Raw genomic sequence first — 27,372 nt, 5'->3', positions numbered from 1 at the left:
CTGTTCCCTGCTGTACCAGAAAGCACGCAGGAGAAGGAAGCAATGGGGGTTTTCACCCTCCCAAACCAGAAGTACAGTGCGTGGTCTGGAGTGGATGTGCTGTTCAGCTTCTCTTGGCAGCCCCGCCAGAGGATGAGCCATCCCATGCCCTGGAGAAGCCTTCACTAAATGACAGCCTCTGCGATACCTTCCCCACCCCGGAGGACTGTGCCTGCCAAAACACACGACGTGCTCTTGCCTGATCTGGACCAACCTTGAACGTGGATCCCCAGAGCGACACCAGGGACTGCACGAACACAAATGGCTACATGAGGTTTCATGTCATAGCTCCGCAGGTAACAGCAGTGGCAACTGCAGATGCAGCTCTCCCTCTTGTCCCGTAGAGCAAAGAGGGCCCTCTTCTTGCATTAACATCTCTGCTGCCCTACGCCCAGCCCAGTGCAAGAGCAGTCCTAGGCCAGCACGCTGGGAATGAAGTAGAAGACTACCATGGTTCTGCTATATGGCATTGAATAAAAAGCCCAAATAGCTCATTTCTTTCATGCGGACCAGCTCTGTAAGGGCAAGGCAGGGCAGAAGAGGGAGATGGGGCATGAAGGGAAGGATATAACTGACTCTTGCCTCTGCCCATCACCAAAGACACTCTTGTAGCTTCCAGAAGTGAGCGCAGAGGAGGAGATGCAGGTAACCAGGGAACAAGTGACTTAATAAAAACAAACATATATGACAAAAACAGCAAAATAAATACGCTCTCGGGATCAGTTCTATAAAGGAACCAGATGGCACTAAATATACCTCCTGCACTAAAAAACCACCCACTGTTTCCTGCAATCTGATAAGGTCCCACAGCCCTAACCTCTTCATGCTTTCAATGCCTTAAAAGAAAAAAGAAAAAAAAGAAACCAGAAAAACAGCCATGTCTGGGGGACAGTGCTCTTACCAAATAAAAAATTTACTCTGAGAGTGAACTGAGATTGAAAGCAAGTATTTTCCAGGAGGCTCAAGAATATCAGGCAAATATTTCACATAGAAACATTGCCTTAAGCCCTGTCACCAAGATCCAGAGTGAGAGAGAGAGAGTACGCAAGTGCAAGAAAGACCTGATTCCTTTCTTGACGAATGTCAAGGTCATGCAAGGGTGACAGTGCCACGAAGCTCAGCAGACACCTGCCTGGGACCACAGCAGGGCTGGTAACTGACCCAGCACAGAAATGTCAACAGTGTTTTACATGAACAAAACTGTCCTTGCGGGGCAACACGGCCCCATGTCATATATGAAGGCCATTGACGTTGTTCTTATTGCTTGCAACATCCATTTCAATGTGGCTGAAAGCAGGGTTGTCAGTTCCTTCATCTTCTGCGGTAAACCGTTTCCAGTTCAACACTTGCACTTTCTCTGGCTAAAAAACAAAAGACAAAAGCCATGCTGTGAACTGGAAGAAACAGTCTTCCTCTCTTTGACCTGCCTGCAAGCAGAGTCGGGCCTGACATACAGGACGCCTTGCAGGAAAACACATGTTGGTTGCTGACAGAGCATAAATAGTTATTCATTGCAGTAGCTGGTATTTTTCAAGGGGCATGGAAAGTTTCTTATTGCATAAGGCACTAGTTGTGTAAAAAGTTCTTGCCACATAAAATCTTCTTGTCCTGCAAAGCATCTATGAAGTATTTTTGGGTGTGCAAATTTCTAATTGCTGTCTTCCTGTCTAGCGATCTGTCACCACCAGGTCCCTGAGCTACTGACTCCCAAGCCTTGGTCCTTGCCCCATCTTTGACATGAAGAGCAGATTAAGATGCATCATTGATTTGACGTTCCATCTCTGTTCATCATAATGAGATGTTGAGCTCTTCATGTGCAGAAGTTGCTCACTTCCCCCTGATTTTTTTTCCTCAAAAACTTTCTGCATTATTTGTGATGCCAATCACATGTTATCCAGCTCCCAGCTCTATAACGAGGCAGACGCTTGTTTCTGACTCCAGGCAGAAAATAGTGTGGCTGTGGACATTAGCTTCCGTGTGGGTGTTTTTTTTACTTCAGGGGTTAAATTGCCAGATAGATAGTGAAAACAGATGGTGGCCCATTAAAGACAGTGAATGACAATAGTTGGAGAGCTGGTCTCTAGTCCTGACATGGGCAAATAGCATTACAATAGTATTGTAAAAAGCCCTTTCTCTCCCTGGTGTTCATATCCAGAAGCTGAAATACATGAGATCATAATAAAGGAGTTGTCATCATGAGGGAGAAACATTTTGCAAACTGGACCATCTCAAAGATATGATCATTGAAAAGCACTGAACAAAGCTGAGTTTAAATGTTCAGCATCCTGATGATACTGATTGAAAAGAGATGTATAGTTTATTACAAAGAAAAAAGAACTCAAATTTCCCCTACATTCTCCCTTCTAAGGGATGTTATTACCCAATAATGTCTCCCCTTTTCTTGTATCTTAGGGAGGGAGCTAAGAAACAGATACACTGACTAGAAATGTTTTCTCTCAAACAGTAGCCGAAGTTGCAAAAAAATACAGACTTTAGAGAACACATGTTTACAAACAAAGGAAGCTTTGCTGAGTCCAAAGCGTGCCTTGGGCCAGCTTCCAAGAGACTCGTGAGGGAGTATTTTGGCAGAAACCCGGAGAACAACTGTCCCTTGTCTCAGCTGCTGCTCTGTTGTTCACTGAAGTCAAGCTGTGGCCAAACATAGCTTCCCTGCCTATGCCAACTGCTTTACTCCTACCCGCCTTGTGCTTTGCTACTGCCTTAAAGCAGACAGTCATATCAGGCAGCATCAGGTGCTATTCACCCTGGTGGGAAAAAATAAGCCAGGGACTCTTCGCCTCTGGTCCCAGGAGGAAAGATTGATTTAAATCAGAGATGCATAATTACACTTACTGTCTCAGATTTAGACCATGAGAAGTTGGACAGGAAATCTTCCTTGGTCAGCAGGAATTTACGATCTGTGTTCTGCTTCAGTCCTCCTGCAAAACAGGCAGGTTTCAATCAGCCAGGTTTCCACATGCAAATGGTATGTCAGAGCCCAGCTACAGGCACCAGGCCAGGGGAGCAGGACAGAGTCATGCAGCAAAAGCCATCAAGCAATCACAGGCCTTAGAGATCATTTCTTTACAACGATGATTACCCTGCACCTCTCAAAATACAACATCATCCTCAAGGTCTACTTGAAATGCCTTAGCCATTTCCCAGAGTTTCCTAGATCCTCCTCAGATTTCTTACTGTGTAAAAAACCACTGAGACAATAATCAGAAAAGGATGAATCCCATACAATGATAGCTGGGACCACCCTGCCAGTCCAGGAGCTGTGGTACCAAGCGCTGCCCTGGAGCCCGAGCCCCAGTCCTCAGCTCCCTGTCAGCAAGACTCCTGTCTCCAGAGTCACAAGCAATTTTTATAATAAGTTATTTAAGGGCAGCCCCAAGGTGGGGGATGAGGGTTAATAGGATGTTTGGGCATTTTTAAGGCATGGAAGATTAACTATTCTTGTATGGGAATGTGTGTGGGAAAGAAAGGAGATGCAGGTGCTGGGAATTAGCTCTGATTGGCACCTGAGGCTTAAATGGGATCTTCCTCTACAAAAAGCAGGGTGATGTTGTGGTTGGGTTGCTTCTTTTGGGTTTCTGTTTCTTGGGCTGAGGATTTCTCATCTGGATTTACTGAGCTGCTCAGTTTTTGTGCTTTGTTTCATGGCCTGTGGATGACCTGATCCTAACCTGGTAAGAGGTAAAATTTGTCTACAAGCATCACTATTGCAATAGTAAGAGCTTGTGATGGGAGGAAAGGGGGGGAGCAAATCCTCTAGAAACTCACAAAGAAAAGAAAACGGTAGAAGTCTAACTTGTGCTTATTACCTGCAGGGCACAGGGAAGCTGATGGAAGCAATTTTGTCTGCTGACTTTGGAGTTTCATAGTCCTGAAGTAGGTCAGACTAACAGGTCTGAAATCTAACAGCCTCAAAGATGAGGGCTGTCATAGGAATCTGGCTGGGCATCCTGGGGAAAGCTGTGAGAGCAGCTGCTTTTGTGCTACTTCTGCCATGCATGAGGTGGATGACAGGTACACTTTGCATCTCACCTAGATGCAAAAGTAGTGAGGCCACAGGCTGGAACTGAAGTCCCTGCTCTTACCCGTGGGGTGCTGCTTTTTGTCCCTTGCATGAATAGTACAGGGCGACTGAGAAAGAAGCTAACATAGCCATGCACAGGGTCTGCAGCTCTTAGGTACGTGCTTGGGGAATGTGGTGAACAGCATGCACTTACAGGTGCAGACAATAACCTTTGAGTGCTCTGAACTCACTCAGAGTAAAACTGCTTTTGTCCTCTAGAAGCATGAGTGTATCTCCTTGCCTGGAGTTGTTGCCATGTTCAGGGACAACCCTTAAACCTCCAGCCCCTGCTGACATCTAATAAAACAGAAAAGACAGATGACACATATCTTTTTTTTTTTTTTTTTGCCCCTCGGGTTAAAAAAAAAAAACTGCTGAAGCTTCTTTTTCCTTAGAAATTTGAAGTAACATTTGCTGTGAGCAGAGACCAGGAGTGGGAAGCAGAAGGGCTGAGGGGAAGAAATGTGAGTTAGGATGGTAACCTTTATACAACGCTTGCAATAGGGTCACTGGCACTTCCTGTGGTGATGAGAGCTCTCTGTTTGGACATCTTAGTTTGAAAGAGATCTAAGACACATTAAATCACAGCTCTGGAACTAGTACCTGTTAGGAGGCTGATAATTATTCCCACGATTACTGTGATAAGTGTCCCAAGTGTGCTGAAGTAGAGATACGACAAGGAATACCAGTTGTCTGCCAGGGCAGGCCTGAAAAAGAGTAGAAAAAGTGTTAATCTCTGCTTTCCTATCCCAAGCAGCTTGAAAATGTCTGTTTCCCGACAGTGTATAAATACAAACTTACTTCTGAACCAAGCGACCTGGTACTCTCAAACTACCTCTGTACAATAAAATGTGCACTGAAAATCTGTTAAAATTTGCAGGACAGGTTCCTTCATAGGGAAGGAGACTGGTCAGCACAGTGAGGCACCGCATGGGACAGAGCAGGTAAAACAGGACGGTCCTGTCTCTGCTAGGAATCTAGTGCAGCGCTGAGCACTCCAGGTATCCAGATGAAGGGATAACTTCTTTATAAAGGGGGACGTTATTTAAAGAAGTGGACAGAAAAAAAAAGTAGGACATCAGCCATGTGCAACTCTAAACAGCCAGAAACAATAGGGCAACTGTCACACCTCAGGTGACACCTTATTTTGTTCTCCCTGACAATGTGCTTCATTGCAACAGTTGCGTCCCTGCAGCCATGAGCAATCCTGGAGGCCTCGTGTGAGAGGTGTAGCATATGAAACTGGATGTTGGGCACCCATGAGTGTGCCAGGGTATCTGTTGCTGATGGTACAGTGTTCTAAGGTGTAAGGATTGGGAATCCCTAGAAATGTGTGTGTTCGGCTTCTGTTCCTGCTTTTCCCTATATTGTCTTTCATAACTGCTACGCTTAATTGTGATTGTCCAAAGAAAGACATATGGTAATTGCAGAGGGGAGAAAATCCCTTATATTTTGCCCATTATACAGATTATGCCCACTTCTGAATTTCCTGAACAGAACTATTTCTGCACAGACAAGCTGTTGTGGTGGAGCTGTTAAATTGACAAATTGCCCTTTAACTGCCTACTACTTTAATTCACGTACAGACAGTGGAAGTTAATCCAATAACTATAAATGTTATGCTTTCTTTAACACCATGGTTCCTGGTAAGGCATATCCAAGCCTTTAGACTGAAATATTGAACTGAAGCTTTTCAGATCAATAGGAAGATTCACTTTGACTTCTGTTCTGGGATAACTCAGACAAACAGCACTCTGACAAGGGAAAGAACAAACAAAAAAACCCACAACCAAACTACTTCTTCATAAACTGCCTGGTAGGTAAACCAGGGATGGATAGTTATAGTAACCCAAATGCTAGACAGATGTTCATGTTGCTTTAAAACAAATACATGCTTTGTTGATTGCACATGATGAATTTGTATACCTCTCTGCAGTTGGTGTGCTGAAGACTGTCGTTAAGGGAATTTCTGTTGATGTCAAATTTCCTGAGGATATATTACAGCCTGCAGTTGACAGAGATAGTGGCTTGGTCCTTTCTGGGAGTGGAGGATAAATCTGAGCTCCTATTCCAACCCAGAGTGAAATAACAAAGCCACTGACAAGACCCACAAATGCACCCTGCAAAACAGAAAATGAAACTTGGATTTACAAGAAAAGCAAAAGGATATTTGAAAAAACCCACACCACCTAGATGAGTTAGAAACAGTCGAGATAATCTAAACTGTAGGCTCCATAGCAAAAAAGAAATATATAGTTGGGGAGAGCTGGGGAGTTTACTTCATTCCCCTTTTGGGAAATACAGCATTTATTCAAAGCTCCCAAGCATACCTCTTTTTAAAAATTTTGCCACTATGCCTTTACAATCGAAGGATAGCTTTGGGCTGCATTGTATATAGGAAAATACTGCTTTATTTGAGGCCCTCCTTGAACAAATACAGATGCAATTTTTCCTTTTTCTCTTGTGATCTGTTTTTGCAAAAGTCTCTTCTACTTCAGGGTGGGGTTTTTTTGGCTGACAGCTAGTGGTTTGGGGTTTTTTTGGTACATACATAAAATTTGCAACTACAAAGAGGTAAAGGTTAGTCATTAGTGAACCTTACTAAACAGCAATCCTGTTGGACTAACCCATGGACCGTATTCCCAACATTTATCAAATCCATTTTTTGGTGGAATAGCTCTTTCCTCGAGAAATTATAATTTCACAATACTGAAGCACTCTGAGAACACCCCAACTCAGTCTGCAAGTGCTTGGGCCCAATTTTCCCACCCTGACCCCCTTTTGCTCAGACAGGTCAGCATCTTCTGAGTCTACCGGTTGTTCAGCTACATCTCAAGACACATTGTTCCCTGCTTCTAAAACTGTATTTTCCAGAAATCCTTGCCAAAGTTTCATTTTCAGTCAGATTTCTTTCCCCCCCCCTCTCATTATGTAAATCTCTTAATGGGATTGAAATTCAAGTTCCTATACAGCCCTGTTCATCACTTCCTAGGGATAAGGAGGAAAGGGAGCAAGGGGAAATGTCCTCACGGAAAGTATCAAAGACATCTCCCTTGCTGCCCAACACACAATTATTGGGAGTGGAGGGGGAAGGAGATGCCCAAAATTATCAATGAATTTTGGATGAACAGGGCTTTCAATTTCTACTTACAATTCCATTTGCAAAGGAGCAGAGGATTCCCAAGGAAAACAGTCCTAAAAGGGGGCCACCGACCATGCCAAAAATGCTGAGTGCTGCCTGAGAAAGGAAGAGAGTCTGCTATCAGGTGCTGTGCAAGAAAGTTAAAGCCTCCAACATGGCAAAATGGGAAGATGTTGAGAAGGAAATTATGAGTTTAACTGGTGTGTACTCAGCTGGCATGACTTGGTATAGTTAATGGGTGCTTAGAGCAGAGCCTGAACCATGGGCTGTTTGAGGCCAGTACCCAACAAAGAAGAAAAATTAATCTCATAATTGTATCCAGCAATTATTTTCTTACATAATTCATTCTGGGTCATTCAACATGGGCATGAAAAAGCAGTCTGACACCTACCTGCAACAAGGCTCCCAGGAGAGATGCCAGTGCAGCCATAGCGATGCAGACTCCACCATAAAATAGGCCTGTGTGGGAAAGGCAGAATGATGTGTAAATCTGCCAAATTTTGAAACTCACTAATGGAAATGTTTCCATCTAACCCAGCATGGCCCCTGACATCTCCAAAACAAACTTGCTAGCATCTGGGTTTTTTCTAAGAGAGTCTGAATTGGCCAAAAGGTCAGGCTTCTATTTACATTAAGAGGAGATCATACAAACTTGATGAAAATCTCTTCCTGTATATTACTAAAGATTAGTTAATAAATGGCAGCCATATGGATTAGCCATAGTGGCAATATCACATGTATTGTTGGTATTTCTCGGCTAATCTCCTGTGTCATAGTCCTTATTTTAAGGAAATTATTTTCGCTTCTCAGTCTAAAGTCTTTTGTGCGAGAAGTAAATGCTGGCAGATTACCGGGGAGCTGGCACTGTGACAAAGAGTATCTCGGGTCACCAGGGTGTAGTGTCTCTTCCCAGGACCCATAACACTGACTTATTTGGTTTTTTTTCCACTTCCATTCCTGTTGAGTTTCACTGCACAAGCAATAGGTTAATCCCACTGTTCAATGTGATATGTCAGGCAATTCATGATAAGACCAACAACAATTTTGGCATAAACATTGTTTGCAATAATGGTTAAGAAACTGCTCTCTTAAGAAAGGTGAAAATATTTAATACTTGTCACCTGCCAGCAGTCTGCTGTGCTTACTGGTGTGGCTATGACACCATGTTGGGACTGTGGTTTTTCCACGCTTACTACAAACACTGTCTTGGGCTACACCTGCAGCTGGTTACAGACAGTACAACTAGCAGTGATGGCAATTGCATTTCAGAGATTTAAACCACCTGCTCAGCCTAGTACTGACCCTTTTCTTTGAGCTACCGTGAACAGAGGAGCTAAACAGACTGAGGGTATATCAGAGAAGATGTGAAGTTTCTTGTTCTCTGGAATGTTATTGGGACACAATGCTATTGCTCACATATCACTCAGTGCAAAAGATTTGTTACAAAATTGTTTCCTATGCTTCTCATTTTTGACAGATGAAAGAAAAATAACAGCTGTTGCAGTCTGAGACATTTGGCTTTGTAGTATTGCGAATCAATATTGAACACAGATGCAGTGCATCTTTCCTGCTTAAAGATCAAACAAGATGGCTTCTTTTTTCCCTTATGCTCACTTGAAATAGCTTGTCCCCCATTCTGTGTAAAACCTACGCAGCTGATCTTGTCTCCCCCAAGTACTGCACCAATGTAGTCCTATCAGTGTGAATGCACTTACTCCTGACTTGCACCGCTATAAGCAAGATCTGAATCAAGCCCTCACTTTGTAAACCAAAAATGGAAAAGGTATTTTCCAGACATACTCATCCCCATGGAAATCCACGACAACTTCTTTTCAGAAAGGGATTTGAAGTACGGCCTAATGAGGTCTTCAACCGTCACGGCAGCCAGAGCATTGATGCTGGAGGACACTGTACTACAGAAGGCAAGATTTATACAATTTTTTAATCTTAAAAGCTGAAATCATAGATAACAGATGGGTTACTGGCAGAGAGAAACTGCCACTGTCGAGAACATTGTCAGAAAACTAATGTAACTGCTGTATTGGTTGAAATAACTTATTATTCCAGGTGATGCAGTTAATAGCTTACAGAAATTGTTTAAAATAATTGCTCTTAGTGAAGATAAGGCAAATCTTGATGAAAAGATGGGCCTGGAGAAGTCAATGAAAATACCTATTACATGTGGCTAAGCTGTAAACACTACTGGTATACACAATACCTTCACAAATTATCTACACGATATATATCTGGGTAGGTAAAATTCCTACCTGCAGGTCACCAGTTACTTTGATTGTGCTCTCAGAGGAGGATTCAGATAATCTAATTATACTCATCTAAAAATTAGGCATCTAGTCCAAACTGAACTACTCCAGGCTCCCTGTGGGGTCCTAAGGCACGAAGCCAGTCAGGTGATCTTGTGTCTATGTGTACCTTGCTCCCACAAGCCACCAGCTTTTCCTCAGTGTGTGAAAAACAAATATCTTGGCTGTTCCCAGTATTTATGTAGCTACAAGTACTGGGAGCAAAAAAATTATTCTGGTGTCACATTCTTAAGTTTCCTCATTTTTATCTGCTTACTATTGTTCAGAGCCTTCCTCGAGAGAGGCGATGTTTCCTAAAAGACACTCCATGGGAAAGCTGAACAAAACACTCCCCACTATGGGACAGAAGGGGACTGATTTGTCTCCTTCAGTAAAAATATACAGTGATTGATTGTTGTTTTCACGCGGTTCGTTCAAGACAATTGGAAGTCCAGAAACTCTTTTGTAAACAAGAGATCAGGGATGAGGAAAGGGAGATGGCTTTAAAGTTATGCGGGTTTGAAACTGGAAAATTAAAGATGAGCAGTAGGAAATTCCCTCAAACTGTAGCTATTTTGTGTAACCACCCATTTATAACACTTGTAGCAGAGGGGCTTCAAAAGCACAGAGAGGAGGATTTGTTAGTGCCATACATCACGTGTGGCTAGCTCCTTTCTCACACTGTTAGTAAGGAACTCCAAAGAGCTTTGAGTCATAGGACCTCGGATGACCACTGTTGGAAACTCTGGATTTTTTTAAGCTGCATCATCAAAGAGCATATAGTGCTTTTTTTAAACAAAAAAATTATGTAGACAAAGAAATGAAATGCAAAAGTTTTAGTATAAATGCAACTTTAGCTCTAGCAAAAAAAAAAAAAGACACTGGGTTCCAAATTATTAAATTACCTTAATGTTCCACTGTAGGCACTAGCCACAAAAAGGCCTGGCACTCCTGGAAAATTATGGAGAATATCCAGCACTAGGTATGGCATTAGCTGAAAAATTCAGAGAGTAAGAAATATTACTATCTTGCCCTACTTTTTCATTTTTTCACTGTATTATTTTTGTTATAGCCTTCTCACTGGCATTCTGCCCGGCTGTTCTAATTTTGAATGTCCCATCTTGCACTATTTATTGTTTCTTTTACAGAGCAAACCATTCCTAAGACATCCACTTGGGATACAGCAAAGTCTGTTTAGACCATGCAACTGAGGAGAGCCTATAGCTGTGCTGTCAGGCTTGCTTTCCGGTGACGATGGTATAGGAAACTAGCGCTGGGCAGCAGGTAGTCTGTACTGTACATCACTCTATTGGGCTTGGATGCCACAGTAGATGCTTATGTCTGCTGTTGACTCCACAAAAAGGTTTTTAGATACAGTCCAGTAACCTCAGGGTACCTGAGAACAATTGGCATATGGAAACCATGTGCCATTTGTTGACCTTTGCAAGATCTGAGTGCTGGAGAGAGACAGATGTTACTATTTTCTTCCTGCGAACCATAGTTTTTTCCATAGACAAGTTGGTCTTTCTAGTATCTTGCTTCCAGTTTCTACCTGGCAGGAATGACTTAATTTCTTTCGGGTTTCCACCTTGGCTTTCCATATCTCATCTTATTCTACCAGGTGGTTCTGCCTCAGGTACTCTGTTGTCTGTGCTCTTCTCCTGGCTTTCCAGCTACTGTCCGTGGGGAGTTATCCAGAGCCTACAATTATCCCAGGCATAAACATAAAAAAAAAAAAAAAAAAAAAAAAAAAAAAAGACTTGTATGATTTCCATGGGCCCTGACTTTGGTCAGTCTATGGGTTCCCAGAGCTCTTCTTCCTCAGGTAAATCTCCTGCTCTGGGCCTATTTAGGGAGAGGCTGCCCATCAGTTACAAGGTGGTTTCTCTGCAGCACAGTATGATGCGGTTTGATTGCCCAGCTCTCCTCCGAAGGAGGGAAGAATTCACCATGGCCAGCAAAGAATTGCCTGCTGGTAGCCTTCTTCCAGGCATATGCTTCGGGCACGATTATGTTTCGAGTCTGAAAAGGCTTTTGCCTCACTTGGCACAGAGCAGTTTAGGTCTGGTGATAAAAAGCAGCTTGCAAGGGCCTGCAGTCACTCACGCAGGCACCGCTTGTTTCAGCTGTCCCCGGCGGCAGCCTCCTCCCCTCGCTTCTCTCTGAAGCAGTTTCACGCAATGCTGGCACTCCCAGGCCCGTTTTGGGTGAAAAACCCAAATACCTGCAGAGGTGGGTGGACTGAGCACTCTCCACGCTGCTGCTCTCCCCACTGCCCTCCTTACCTGGCGCTAAGAGTCCTGAAGCTCTGAGACAGCTGGGGGATGCTGGGACTGAGCCGTCCCAAGGACAGGTCTGCTGCTTTCTCCAGGGTATTCCCTCCTGCCATGGTCTCAGCTTAATCCCTCAGTGTTACAGACTCACCTGATAGGGGACTCAGGCATGTTGTTATTCCCAACTCCCTGGCTCTTGAACCCCCTCCATCTGGTTATTATGGCTGCAGAGGAAGGATGCCCCCTTGCCACCTTCCCCTGACAGGTGGGGCCCTACCTGGTCGAGTGCCGACACCTGCTTTGCCATCCACGGGTCGCAGTCCTTGTAGATGGAGTAGAGGGCCAGGCCACACAGCGCCGCGCAGGCCAGTATCGCCCAGAGGCCCACCAGGTTGATGTAGAGGGACCTGCACCAACACACACAGAAACACCACGTTAGAGCTCGATGTCCCGCAAGACCCTGCTGGGGACAAGCGAGCCAGCGCCAAGGAGACCTCCTGGTCGGTGGCTGCCTACCGGAAAGGGAGTCACGATATGGCTGCCAGCACTTCACTTGGTGCGAGATCATGATTTTAAATATACGAATTACACTTTTGGTTTTGGTGGTACGGTCTGAGTGCCTGTCCCGTGACAAAGTCTGCTTGGGAGATGACGGGAGCGATGTGGCAATCCCTGCATTTCATCATGTGCGTGAGTTTTACATTGCAGGCCGCTGGCAAGAAGACGCTCTTCCCCCCTTGCCACACCCCTTCGTAAAGACAAACCCCGGACAGATTTGTAAGGCGGGGTGCCCCAGATCAAAGTGTGGGGTACCTTTTAGTCAGCACCAGCACTCCTTTGCCTCTGGAGCTGCGGTGCCACACTTACTTACACAATGCTGGAGTTGCCCTTGTAAAGCAACAAATCCCCCACTTCCTCCCGGGAAAGTGCCTGTGGGAGGCAGCCATGAGGCAATGGGACCTGGTCCGGAGCCACCTATGGCTGCCGCTTCAGAGAGCAGAGGGTTGCCACTGACCCCAGGGCTTCCCCTTTAGTAGCTAAACAACTTGAAGGTCCAGTAACCCCATCTCCTCCCCAGGTCCTGATGGGAGCTTCAGCTAATGCTGAGAGCAGAAATGTGTTTTCATCAAGCATTAATGCTACTTTTGCCACACAGAACAGGCAGGCTCTATTGGCAGTGAAAAATAAATTGTTCTCCTCACCCAGGGAGGGCTTTTCCCTTCTGTCTAACTATCCGATTGTCTCAAATGTTTCTCAGCTCTTGATGACTCCTGGGTCGCAAAGTTGTTCTCATCTAGGGTCGTCAGTTTAAGCAAACACACCCACCAGGAGCTTGGCCTTGAAAAACAGCGTTCCTTTGCAGCAGTTGCTTCCTGGTTATCTGTGTGCCATCCGCTGACAGTGATTCAACCGCCTGACAGATCACATACCCTGGACCTGCGCCAACTGCTAAGACCTCCACTGGGAAGACCTTTAGTTTCTGTGCAAATATATCCATGCTTGCAAGGCTTCAGGAGGCCTCTTAGTGCTTTCAGGTGGCAAGAAGGTAAGGGGCACCAGCCTTTGGACTGCTGTAGAGGACCATCAGGACGAATGAAGAAGTAAACCTATTTTTATAGGCCTTGTTAGGCATTGAAATGGACATTTTCGGAAAGGCATAATGTAGATTAACTAGTTGAACTATCAGTTTTATATCATAGAAAAATTATTGGCAAGCACAATGTAGACTCTTAAAAAAGACCTATATAAATAAAAGCTGATTTACACAGAGTAGGGGAAACTCTGCATTTATGCATTGTATTTGCAATTAGGGGTGTTCTAAACACAGAACCAGCAGCACTTTAAATTTCTCTCTAGACAAACTTAGTAAAAATGAAATAGTCCTCGTATAGATATTGGTTGGATGTCTTGCATCCATTTAGCTGAAGCTGTTCCTGCATTGACATAATCTACCTTGATATAAGCTGATTTAGCACAAAATGAGTTAAATCAATCCAAATGTTTTCAATAGATGTAATAACAGTATTAGCCTATAGCCTGTAGTAAAGATTAGAAGTCAAGCGAAACACATGGAAGCAAAAGAAAGTGTTTGTCTGAATCCAGCAATTCTTGTTTTTAAACTGCATCAGTGTTTGACAGTGAAAAGAAAGCTTTTTTTTTTTTTCTGATTTACATCCCAGCTCATGATACACCCTATGACTAAGCACTGGAGTACAATAATTGTAGCCCTATTGGAGCGAGGTGTTCCCATTAATTCTGGGTGAGTAACATGAGGTGGAGTTTGGGTGAAGCAGGTACTATGACTGCACAAGGCTTATTTTTGGTTGTTTGTTTCAGGCTGGCTCTAAGATTTTAGCACTGAAACGTGCCAGATGATGACCTTGAAAGGAAAGTAAAGAAAAATGTGTTAGTAGCCCATATTTTTCTGAAAATGTAGCTCTCCTGCTCTGAGTGCCTGTTATCGTTCATATATGAGTATTATGTTCAATTTGCCTAGTTACCGTTTGAGGATGACACCATGTGCTCCTACCTACTGATGTGTTTCTTAAATGGGGTGAAATCCTTTCCCAAAGCCTGAGAAAATTCCTACTCTTGTGCCACTGTTAAAGGCCTTCCCAAAAAACTGGAAGTTGGGATCTGTGAAAGAATTATTTTCTCATCTCTGATTTACTATTGTGCTGTCTCTTATAAAGCCTTAAAGTAAATGCCACAGGGGTACAAAACCCTATTACTTCGACCTGATGGCATTTTACACTTCTATGTACAGGTTAAATGCCAATAAGAAGTGCAGGCCACCAATGTGACTTGCCAGATGTGTCTAATTACATTTGCAAATGAACTAGTTAGTCACCACAGAATGGCAGTGTTTATAGTTGTGACAAGCTGCAACCATTACACAAAATGATTTCTCCATGGAGGCGAAATTCCCTGCACAAGTGAGGCATAGGCAAGATGCCATGGAGTACAACCACCCACGCCAGCAGGAGAGGACTCCACTGATTAAGGCTGTGCCACCACTAATATGGTATGAGCTATAAATCCTATCCAAACCCCTCCAGAACCAGATAGCCTCCAGCCCTGGTCAAAGCTGCTGCAACAGCTCAGAAAATCTGCCCAGAAGCTGCCATGGTGCCAGGTTCCCCTTGGCCACACTCTGCTTCTGGGACACCCTGGAGGTGTCCCTCCTTACAAAGAGAGTAGGGAGGGTGCAAGAGAGGAGCACAGCCCTAAGTTCAGGAAGAACAGTCTCACTGGCACACAAATCTGGCACGCAATGTATGCGGCTGTTTTTCTATATGCAATCATGCCAAGCAGCGTTACAGATGTGGGATGCACCGCCTGCCTCTGCAGTGCCGAGAACCTGGAACCCAGCCACACACCAGAGACTGTGGAGAAGCTATGTGGTGTGTTGGAGATGTGGCATGGTACGCTGGAGATCAATGTCCTGTATGCAGTGTAAATGCCTGAAAAGTAGATTTTTCAGTATTGCCGTAAGCAAAATATTTCAGTTCTAAACTGTACATGATTTTGTGGGTATTCTGCTGACTTTATGAAGTGAAAGCCTTCATAAAACTCCTTCTCTGTATGTCACTGTATTATAGAATTTATAGAGACTATAGTTACGATGTGCATGTATATATTTCTCCTATAAATAGACTTTATGAACTTGCTAATAGTTCTTAAATCCTGTGTTATGAACTACTGGAATGATACTAAAGATAAAGGTAAGACAACAGAGTTAGTAAATATACTCCGTTCTAGGGTAAAGGCTGATCAGAAATGTTTAAACTCAAGGAAAACAGCTCTCTGACAGTTTCCATAGTGAATTCCTGAACAAAAATTCATGATTATTATGAAAACAAAATATATGATTCCTCAGCAATTTTATCACTGAATAAAACACTTCTACATTTTCTCATGCATATACTCATCAGTATGGAAAAATCTTTTAGTCTTTACTTATGCAAAATTGATGATGCACAATGATTTAGGTTTAGTAGAGTAGCAATTCAAAATGCTATCTTGATATGGCTTCAGCATAAGTACTATATTATTTGGTCTTTAGGTTGCATATAAACTTAATGCAGCTATTTGTATGCAAGAATACTGGCACAATGAAACATTCTGGCACAAAGTTCAATGTTACAGCCATTATATGTAATTCATATACTGGTATTTATTGTGCTGATTTGCCTTCTACCTGGTCCACAAAACAGGAAGCAAAAGTTGTTACCCTTTACAAATGGGTTTTATATAGACAAAAAACATTCTTTTTAAAAAAAAGAACAGTCACTGCTAAATTCAGACATTAAGAGTTACTGTAGGCAGACTTACATTTTTGCGTGGAACCTGCTTTTGCATGCGATGTATCTCTGTACTTGAGACTGGTTGATCCCATATATGCCAGTCCATGTGAAGGTCCCACCTATAACAATTGTCCAGAAGGTGTGCCTTTGCAAAGGATTAGGATTAAAGCTAGAATGAGAGGGAAAAGAGAAAACAAATTCAGAATATGAAAATCTTCTCATTATGAGAAGACCTTAATGGCTAGGAGAAAAAATTTCCTCATACTTTGAATACAAACTCTCTTAATTTGGCCAGACTTTGAACATTCAGATATGTGAAATCTGAACTCACGGAAATCAAATTTAAAACTCGGAGCTGAAATCCTGATCTAGCGAAACACTCTGATCCATCCAAAGGTGAAGTTTAACTTATTTATTTGCCTATAAACTACAGTCGTATGTGAAGCTATATGATGCCTGTGACTGTTGTGATGAAATGATGCTCCAGTAAAAAGTCCAATATGCCTGCTTATCTAGAGGAACATCAGTCTGACACCAATATAAAAGGGTGTTTGCATGCCCAGCCTTTGTGGGCAGAGCCTCTTTAAATCATTTTGCTGGTTTAGCTCTAAGTGAATAACAGATTTTGAATGGCCATAAATATATATTTTTTTTCAATCACACTTTAATATAGCAATAAATTATGCTTTGTGAACAATGTAATATTATTTCATCTTTTACATGCCCTTATTGCTTTTCTTTTCCCATCTGTAAACTCTATGACTGGGGGAAGAAGCAATGCAGTACAACCACCGCAAATCAGCCAAACAGATTGAAAAAATGACTGTTCACAAGAAGAAAAAAAGAATACCCACAGATAAACTATTTACTGAAGAGCTTGGTGAAGAGTTTTACAGACCAGCCTGATGAGTATTATGAACTGACAGACAAAAGGAAAAAAAGGTAATACTTGTTGCACTAAACTTTCACTAATAGCACTGGGTGAAGTTTCTCATCAGAAGTACAATAACTTTTTTCTTTTAACTTAAAGCGGTTTTTGATTCAACACTGTCAGAATGAATACAAAATGGTATTTTTAGGCTATGATTAGTTACAATAATGGAGGGTAAAATACTATTAAAACTACTTTTGATTTTTCTTTCAGGGAAAAGAAAAACATTTCCCTTTTTCAGACTAGACAAAAACTATTATTTTCCCAGTTGTTTTGGTTCAGCAGCTGAAATGCCAAATCAGCTGTTTGCAAATTATAAATCCGATTGTCCTCTCTTATTCACCATTCACTTTCAGTGGACTCCAAAATGTATCCTTAAAACACCTCCTTGACAAAGTAAAAAGGTTTTGCTCTTTACAGGATTTTGCGTGGTGTAAAACCTAAAAAATATTCCTCAAACTAGGTAAGCTTGTTTAAAAATATATAAAAATTGGGTCACAACTCCTCCCCTCCTCCTCCTTCAGTAGCAACTTAATTTCACAGTTAGTCACGTGGGCTCTATTTGTAGAGGCACATCATCCGCAAGTACAAACTCACTCCCAGAAGTTTAATCTTCCTCCATAGTAGGAATCATTTACAATGCGTCCAATTCCCTCCTGAACCACCACAGCTCGTATAATCACAGATGAAAATCCAGCGACCATGATTCCAACCTGGAAAACGTCTGTCCACACCACTGCCTTCAGACCACCCTGTATGAGGAACAGCACGTATCAGTACAACAGGGCAGCAGCACTCTTGCTTTGTGCTCACATTCAACTAAGAGAAACGTTACTATCCATACTATGCATAATAGATTAATTTCATCTTCTTTAATAGAAATAATTCTGTACTGGAGTGTTTAGGAATTGCATCCTGTTCAGGACATCCTGGCCCTTTTTTGAAGTGCACTAGAATTTACTTTGGCCATAGACATAGTTGAATGCAGTATTTTGTTCATCACATAACCTGATTCATAAGTTTGTATCAAAAGATAAATTGGCAGACAGTGCTCATCTTACATATATACAGTGCCACTAACTCCAGAAGGCATACCATTCATGTGAATAAAAATAAACATGATTTAATCAAACATATACAAATAAATTTGTCACTGAGGTTCCATTTAATAATTTCTAGACACATGGTCAATTAACACTAATCTAAAGACCAATCTGTTCATGTGGCACTTGTTATTTTCAGTGGCTCTATTCAATAACAGACAGGACTATTATAGTTTCAGTGAGCAGGTGCTTGACAAATTACACAGCTAAACCCTACTAGATTAGAAGGAAAATCGCAGGAGGATTTTTAGGAAAGGAAATCTATCTTTTTGCTGTTCTTTCAGCAACAACGGAAGTTTGAATGTATCAAAACAGAAAAGGTTTGAGTCACATCGTGGCTACCTTTGCACCCAGAGAAGTCCCTGGGTGAATATGGCCCTGTGGCTACAGCTACACTGTGAAATGTACACCCAAGGGGTAACCCAGTTATTAGGCTAGTTTCCAATAAATTCCATGTATGATGTGAATAGTGAAAGGAGCAGAGATTTTTCTCAGCCGAAGGGCCCACGTACCAGTGTGCAGTAGAAAGTGCAGACCACGCCGGTTGCCACCACTGCACCCCACAAGTCGAAGCCAGTGACTGAAAAAGAGGGAAATGGCACCAGTGTGAATGAGGCACTGGGGACAAAAAACTGAAGGTCAATTTTGCACCCCCAATCTGGTTGTTGAAAAAAGCTAGAAATAAGTTAAATGCAAAAGTAGGAGGTAATAAAAAATGGCAATGAAAAGATTTGTGTGTCTAAACCCAGGGGTTCACCCTAACCAGTTCTAAAAATGAAACAGTCGTTAGAGACATTGGAAACTGCTAAAAAGTTCGATATATTTCAGGACCTAAGAAGCCATTTGTCTTTAATGTGAATGCTGCCAAACACCACATCCAATATGTTTGTAGGCCCTAACTCAGGAAGGTTTTAAAATACATGTCCTTCCTTTGAAGTGCCTGGGTAGTCCCAGAGAGTCCTTAGGCAGTGATTTAAGCAGGTAAACAGCATGGGGATGCTCCACAGAGGCAAGGTGGTTTAAGCATGGTCTGGAAGAACTATGTCAGACTAAAAGCCTTTCTTTTATTCTTCTTTCTTTTAGGGAAACATGATAGCATGTTTACGCTAGACAATGCTGTGCTGTGGCTGGCCTACAAGCTGTCACCACCCCAGCTTGGCACGCTCACGTGCTGCCAGGCAGGGCACTGGGGGCTCCCCAACAGATAGCTCAGGCTAATTAGAAACACTGCAACAAAACTAAGGAAAATTATTGCTTCTAGTTGGGAGCCAGCTAGGTCATAGCTCGGTTTAGGCAAATAGAAACATCAAGGACATAAAACCTGTTGGACTTATATACCAGAGGAGACCAATGCAGACAGTGTTGCTTTTTCTTCCTTTTCGTTTAATGAACAAGCCAAAAAACCCAGCAAACAGAACAATTGTGATTTTCATTCTAGCCAAAATGATTAATTTTTTATTTGCATTTTGTTATTGCCTTTTCTTGCCAAATGGACAAATTAATTGTGTCAGATTAAAAGTTTCATTTGGCTCCACATAAAAGCTTTTTCCCCTTTAAAAATAAATGTGGCTCATTTTCAAAGCAAAGAGTCATTTTGAAGTAGAAAATGGAAATATTTCATTTTGTAAATATCACAACAAACACCTTAAGTTGGACATCTCTTTGCTGTTGATTTGGTTTTCCTGGCAAAATGATAGGCTGAGTTAAACAGTTCCAGGCAGCCCAAAACCATATTTAGAGAACTTTTGCCTCACTCTCCTCTTGAAGAAGAGCACTTAACCAGGGGAATTAAATGTGTGTTTGGTCTGCATTGCCTTCAGAATTTACTTAAGTCTTCTTAACTTTTCTGAATGTAGCAATGACCTAAGAATATTGTGTAAGAGGTGGAGTAAATGAGAGCAGATTTTCCCCTCAAACCTCTTCTATAATTCCTTACACGTAGGGATTCAGGGACTAGGATTCCAAATGTGAGGACTTCAACCAGAGTTCCCATCAGGATCAACAGGAATCTTAGAAGACTTCACAGTCAAGCCTTCAGCTATATCTTTAGGTGTGCATTACCAAAAAAAGCATACCGGTACTATACGCAGAAAAAAAAATAACAGTAGAAGAACAGTTACAGTATACTTATCTTACCTTGATTTAGTGCTAAAGCTGGAGCATAAATGACAATACCAGTGTATAAAACCTAGAAGGGGAAAAAAGATATAAGATCAAAATAAATATAAATTCTTGGAAAGGTAATAGCTTTCTGAGATGGCTTCTTTTCAAGCATTTATGCAGTCTGTATTTCCTAAATTCATAACTGTTGAGAAATAATTCCAGTTGTTAGAAGATGAAAGTCTGAGACTAACCAGCACTGCAGTCTCACAGCCTAGTGTTCTTAAAACAAATACCAGGGACTCTTGAATACCAAATCCCTCTTCAGCTTCTCCTGGCTTTTATAATTAACTTATTTTATTGCTTTAAAACTGCAGTCATATGGCAGAAACAAGAGCAAAAGGAAGTTGATGAGGTTTACACACGGTTTGCCAAGGAATCTATTACTATTTCTTTTCTTAGTTTTGGGATCAATATGCCTCTCAGTATGCAACTATAATGCACGTGAGTAAGAACAAAAAACACAGCATTAGCTAGTCATTATGGATAGCATTATAAGGAATTACACTCCTGTAAGATGAAACCATGCATGATTATCAGCAGATTTGTATTTTCACCCAATACAGTAAAGATATAGACAAATCAAGGAGCTATTCCATCCACTTTCGAGGGCACAATGACAGTCATACACTGGTATCCTCTATAATTTTTTTGTGTATATTTTTAAATCCTGTTTGGTTTTTTTATGACTGTTATTACTTCCTTGTACTACTAGGACAAGTTCAGCTGTGACATGGTTCAGGGGAATACAGCTTGCAATGTGCAGATGACTTCTGTGAAGGTCAGTGGTCTTGATTCAAAGGATCTAAATCACAGTCAGATCCTGAGCTGATTTGCATCAGCTTTCCATGACTGAACTCTTCTGAATCCCAGATTTACAGGGGTGGGACTTGGGCATGGAAAAGCAGCAGAATCAGATGTCATCCAGCATTCAGCAAGCCTCTGCCCTGCCTGCAAGTGTGAAGTCTGCCCTAGGCACAGGTGGTAAACCAGAGCAGGATGGCTAACCGCTGGATTATTTGCTGTGGCTTTTGAGCAGGTCAAATCCAGATGCTGTGGTGAAGCTCTGCCACATGGCCAGTGGCTACGCTGGGGAGAGAGCCAAGAGGTAACTGGAGTGGTAATCCAGCTGTGGGAGGAAATGAGTATGGAGGGGCTGCTGCACCCAGCATCGCCAAATTGCCCTGGCCCTTTTCTGTGCACCTGCTACAAGCACATGCCAGAAAGGATGGTGGGGCTACTGGGGAAATAGTTATTCCTACCTGTGTACTACTCCCTGCGTGCATGTGCGCCCATTTGTTTCTCTCTGTGCCATGAGTCCTCTCTAGGTTTTCATATACAGCAAAGAAAGTTGCCAGTCCTGACCAGTCTCTAGCGAATGCCCCCTCAGCACCGTTTGTGTCACTTCACAGCCAACAACTACTGACACTTATCAAGCCCTTTCAGTGCTTGACTTGCTGACCACGCAGTGACTGTCAGCATGGGCTGCTGAATCATAGAATGGTCTGCGTGGGAAGGGACCTTTTAAAGATCATCTAGTCCAACCCCTCCTGCCATGGGCAGGGACATCTCCCACTAGATCAGGTTGCTCAAAGCCCTGTCCAGCCTGGCCTTGAACACTTCCAGGGATGGGGCATCCACAACTTCTCTGGGCAACCTGTTCCAATGTTTCACCACCCTCATCATAAAAAAAATTCTTTCTCATATCCAGTCTAAATCTACTCTCTTTCACTTTAAAATTGTTGCCCCTTGTGCTGTCACTACAGACCTTGGTAAAAAGTCTCTCTCCATCTTTCTTATAGGCCCCCTTTAATTATTGAAAGGGTGCAATAAAGTCTCCCCAGACCCTGCTCTTCCCCAGGCTGAACAACCCCAACTCTCTCAGCCTTTCTTCATGGGAGAGGTCTTCCAGCCCTCTGATCGTTTTCATGGCCCTCCTCTGGACCCACTCTAAAGGGTCCATGTCTTCCTCGTGCTGGGAACCCTAGATCTGGCTGCAACACTCTGGGTGTGGTCTCATGAGAACAGAGTAGAACGGGAAAAATCACCTCCCTTGACCTGCTGGCCACACTTCTTTTGATGCAGCCCAGGACAGGATTGGCTTTTTGGGCTGCAAGTGCACATTGCTGGCCCATATCCAATTTTTCATCCATCAGTACCCCCAAGTCCTTCTCTGCAGGGCTGCTCTCGATCGGTTCATCCCCCAGCCTGTACTGATATTGGGGATGGCCCCAACCCAGGTGCAGGAACTTGCACGTGGCCTTGTTGAACTTCATGAGGTTCACATGGGCCCGCTCCTCCAGCCTGTCAATGTCCCTCTGGATGGCATCCCTTCCCTCTAGCATAGCAACTGCACCACTCAGCTTGGTGTCATCCGCAAACTTGCTGAGGGTGCACTCCATCCCACTGTCTATGTCATTGATGAAGATATTAAATAGTATTGGTCCCAGTACAGACCCCTGAAGGACACTACTCAGTACTAGTTTCCACTTGGACATTGAGTCGCTGACAGCAACTCTTTGGATGCAGCCATCCAGCCAACTCCTTATCGATCTAATAGTCCATCCATCAAATCCATATCTCTCCAATCCTGCTCATTCAGGGAGTCAGCATGAGAAAGTGGCTTTCTCATATGTAGCAAACAAGTGTCAGAAGCTTTGAACTATCAGAAATTAAAAATTGTCACAAGTATGATCAGATTTTTGTGTAAATTAAAACAGGACTGATGATACAATCTTTCCACTTCTTCAGTGGTTCTTCAGATTGTATTACTATATATCTTTTTTTTTTTTTTTTTTTTTACTTCTTTTAAACACCTGCCAATATTCACAGAACAGTTAAAATTACACCATTAAAATCTTTGTGGGGTTTCCTCACTATTCTTTTCATTACTCAGGTTAAGTTGTTAGTGCTTGGCACAGAAAGACACCTAGAGATCTTTAGCTAATTTCCTTGGGCACATTTTTAAGTTGTATAGAATTATTTTTCTGATCTTTGCAAGCAAAGATTATGCTTGGCTTGTTCCAACTTAGGCAACTGCGATGTCTTCATATTTGTTGGTGAAACAGTGTCCTATGGGCTTGTGTATCCACAATGCCAGCTAAGCAGCACTTTTCAAATAAGTAATTAACACTGCACTGACCACCATCCTATAGGTGCAAGTGTGATTGTCCTGTAAATCACAGCATGTCTTAAAAATACAAAAACGGCAAAAAGCAAGCATGTAGCTTAAAAAGCTTTCTGATTGTATATTCATTCTTGCTTTGAACTCCCCAAAAAGTCCACTTCAAAACTGTGAAAAGAACACTTTTTTGTTTCTAGTGCATTTGGCACACGCTCACTATGCATTTAAAAGCTGTGGTCTCATACTGACTCACTGAATGGGCTTGGATACAGCAAGCTGCATCAACAATAACTGCAGGGACTGCTTTAGTTTAACGTTCCCCAAGGCAGTAATTTGCTACTTCTCAGTTTGCAGACACTCGGGTTTTTTCCAGTGGTGGTGGTACAAACCCTTGTGCAGCAAATGACAGCTCCTGACAGCTTGTTTTGTCACCTTTCACAGACCCTTGGGAATTAGTCAGACTCCCAGAATCCATGGACCAGAGGATGAAAACTGCCGCTGCAGATAATTGGGGCATGTTTACATTTGGAACTCCTTGTGGATTACTTGAGCAGGCAGGCGAACAACTGCTCTTCGCGCTGCTACCCTGCAGTGAAGGGTCGCTCGTCTCTTGGCAGGGCGCTGATGCCAAGCGACTGCTCTGGGTGCTCAACAATGTACGCAGAGACCCAAGGGCAGGTAGCCCAGCATCCGCTCCCCACCTCGTTGCTTTGGAGCAGAAAGAGCTTTGTTTCTCCCACTCCCAGCCACCCATGCGGTGTGGTAACCTCACCAACCATTCAGAGGAAACATCCAGTTACACTAAGCTGAAGAATCCTGGTGGCTACAAGGACCACAGAACAGCTTTGAGGTTTACTTGCCGTTTGTATAATGAAGAGGACTGTTCCACAGAGGCGCAGGTATTTATTAAATCGAAGCTCTAAATACTGCAAAAGAGAAGAAAAAACAAATGTTTATATCAAAACTTGGCACTATTGATAGGACTAGAGTGAAGCAATGAGCAATACAGAAAGGGCGTAGTGTTGTTTTTACATTTGCATGAATGGCCAAAACTCCTAAAGTCACCTTGACTGATATCTCTTTCAACTTGATTTGATATTTCTTTACAGACCTCACGACTGGGTGATGACACACGAGCAAGCGAAGTAGAAACAAGATAGTCAGTATACGACGGAGTGTGCAGAATGGAAACTGGTGCTACCCAGCTGCCTCAAGGCACTCAACAGACAAGGAGCTGTGCACCCTGACCTGGCAAAGACCAGCACGTATTATCGCAGAATCGTTGAATATCCTGAGTTGGAAGGGACCCATTAGGATCGTCGAGTCCAACTCGTGACTCCGCACGGGGCAACCTAAAAGTTCATGATGACGTACCAGCAAACAACAGAACCCACGTGCGTTGTGAAATCAGAGGGAAAAAGAAAACATTACGGCTATTCCTAAGCCTTAGTTGATTTGGTAACTCTGGCATTATGGGTGTCCATCTGAACTGCTGCGAGAGAGGGCAGGTTTTCAATGGTCAGGAGCTTCCTCCCATGGTAATCTCACCTTCTGCACTGCCCAAAGTAGCCTGCCATATTCTACCGGTAAGTGGGAATCTAGCCTTTTGCAAAACAGGAACCCTCACTTTTCTATCTAGCCTGGGAGAGCACAACGTCTGAATGAGTTTGTCATGCTGTAGGGCAGATTTCTTCCCACCATGTGTCCTAACAACCCTCTAAGGTGTGCGGTTGCACAAAAGGGATCTCCTTTGCCAGCCAATCTGTTCAATCGACAATCACTGAATTATCTCAAAGTCCTCACTCGTGAACTGAGCATTTAAATGTGATCTGTGAGCATGTCCACACACGGAAGCAGTGCTGAACCCCTGGACAGACACAAAAAGTTGTTTAATCTCTGAACTCTGTCCACAAATAGAAGCTGTATCTTTTATAGGTGCATTACTCTGATTTAACCCCAAGATTATCAGTGAGTTTCCAGTCATATGTCTTTATTTAAGAGAGCCCTATTTCAAGTATCATCATAACTGACAGTCCAAAGATTAGTAGTTTAAAACACACTAGAAGCCACCAGAGATTTCTGTTGGTGAACTCTTATCAAAATCTACCAACAGAAACCTTGGTTTCAGCCTTCAGTGCTGCAATGCCCCTGTTCAGTGTAATAAAATGCGAAAGACCGAAGAAGCCAGCCAAGGAATTTCACCTGCACAATGCCCCTTTCCCAATATCATCTGTGAACAGAGCAATTTGCCTCCAAAGCTGCAGCTAGGAATGACCTCCGTGCAGGAAGATAAACAGGTTGTACAGACCTTCTAAATCAGAAGAAAGTCCTGACCAGATGCTTCCTCACCCCAAAAACAATCAGATTCAACCTGTCACCTGTCCCACCACCCCAGATGTCTCTGCGTTGCTAGCTGTAGCTTTAGCTTACACACTGAGTTGAAGACCAGCTCAGACATATTTTGGTGGAAGTAAGAAAGCTCTCGCAGACACAGAGCATTGCTGACCTCCCTGTACAAGCACAATGCAGAAGGCATTCACCAGTGTGAAGAGCCTCAGGTGGAAAGGGTGTCTCCCCAAAATCTCTAGGAACAGCACAAACATACTCTGCCAGATGGGGACTTTTGTGGCAGCACCTGAGCTTAGAAATCTATCCGGAGGGAGCATGATTTGAGAACTCTGGTTCCTATGTTAGATGCTCTTGAGCTCTGCTCTTGGTATATTAATTGCACATCATTAACCACACGTCACCATGCAAGCCGCATGAGGATTAATCCACCTGCTGAACTGAGTATTTGGAGTGAGGAAACAGATCTGGCATGGTGCACAGCTCCTGAGCTAAGACAGCAGGGCTGAGCATCTCCTCTCTGTGAAGGCAGTATGGGAAGACGGTGACAGAGCAGGTTGCAGCCTGCCCTTGGGAGTGTGGAGATATGGGTCACCACAGATTGCAGAGGGATTTGGGGGAAGAGACTGAGGGGAGACGTGTAGAAAGCAGGCGTGAGAGGCCCCCCAGCTCCCTGAAGGCTGTGGAAAGGCTCCTTCTACTCCACCTTACCTCGTAGGTGCTGGTAATGCCCAGCTTGTAGAAGACGGGCAGGAAGATCTCAGCACTGCACAGCACCACCAGGCCATAGGTGATGGCGAAGACGCAGAAGATGGCTCCGTAGCGGTAGATCTCGGCAGGGGTGCCCAGCACGGTAACAGCTGACATGAAGCTGGCGGTGAGGGAGAGGGCAACAGGGAGGGCGCTCATGCTGCGGCCCCCCATAAGGAAGTCTTTGGATGTCTTCTGTCCCCCTCCTGCGAAGGCGTAGTAGACCCCGATGACGGCCGAGATCAGCAGCATGGCCGCAAAGACCACATAGTCCCAGACAGTGAAGCGCCCCATGGTACCTTGAACCCAAGGATTTGCCCCAAGATCGGAGGGGGAGCTGCTGCCCAACCAGGGCCGGCCGGCGCAGGAGGACGGGAATGGGGACGGGACGCCGCGGGGGTGCCGCGCTACCGTGCACTCTGCCGGGGCAGGCGCGGAGAGGCGCGGTGAGGTGCGGGTGCGGTGCCCCCCGCCGGGGCAGGCGCGGTGCGGTGCAGTGCGGTGCGCTCTGCCGGGGCAGGCGCGGAGCGGCGCGTTCAGGTGCGCTCCGCCGGGGCAGGCGCGGAGCGGCGCGTTCAGGTGCGCTCCGCCGGGGCAGGCACGGAGCGGCGCGGTGAGGTGCTGTGCGGTGCCCCCCGCCGGGGCAGGCGCGGTGCGGCTCCGCCGGGGCAGGCACGGAGCGGCGCGGTGAGGCGCGGAGCGGTGCAGTGCCCCCCGCCGGGGCAGGCACGGAGCGGCGCGGTGAGGCGCGGAGCGGTGCGGTGCCCCCCGCCGGGGCAGGCACGGAGCGGCGCGATGAGGTGCGGTGCGCTCCGC

General features: G+C 44.0%; 1 protein-coding gene across 1 annotated transcript; it reads right to left on the bottom strand.

The window, feature by feature from the left end:
* Nucleotides 1–1,268: 1,268 nt before the first annotated feature.
* Nucleotides 1,269–26,850, bottom strand: SLC5A8 (solute carrier family 5 member 8; the record flags this gene model as incomplete). The annotated part of the gene is made up of 15 exons (XM_082311392.1): nucleotides 1,269–1,400; nucleotides 2,893–2,978; nucleotides 4,724–4,827; nucleotides 6,047–6,240; nucleotides 7,272–7,358; nucleotides 7,654–7,721; nucleotides 9,063–9,175; nucleotides 10,468–10,556; nucleotides 12,113–12,242; nucleotides 16,171–16,311; nucleotides 17,671–17,825; nucleotides 18,689–18,756; nucleotides 20,313–20,364; nucleotides 24,321–24,386; nucleotides 26,518–26,850. The coding sequence occupies 15 exons, from the start codon at nucleotides 26,848–26,850 to the stop codon at nucleotides 1,269–1,271; spliced, it is 1,818 nt and encodes a 605-aa protein (XP_082167518.1).
* Between the last annotated feature and the right edge of the window lie 522 nt (nucleotides 26,851–27,372).

Source organism: Platalea leucorodia, assembly GCF_965183815.1.
Source record: "Platalea leucorodia genome assembly, chromosome: 4".
Lineage (NCBI taxonomy): Eukaryota > Metazoa > Chordata > Aves > Pelecaniformes > Threskiornithidae > Platalea > Platalea leucorodia.
Note: the sequence above shows the minus strand (reverse complement) of the source record. Positions and strands in the feature narration are given on the sequence as shown.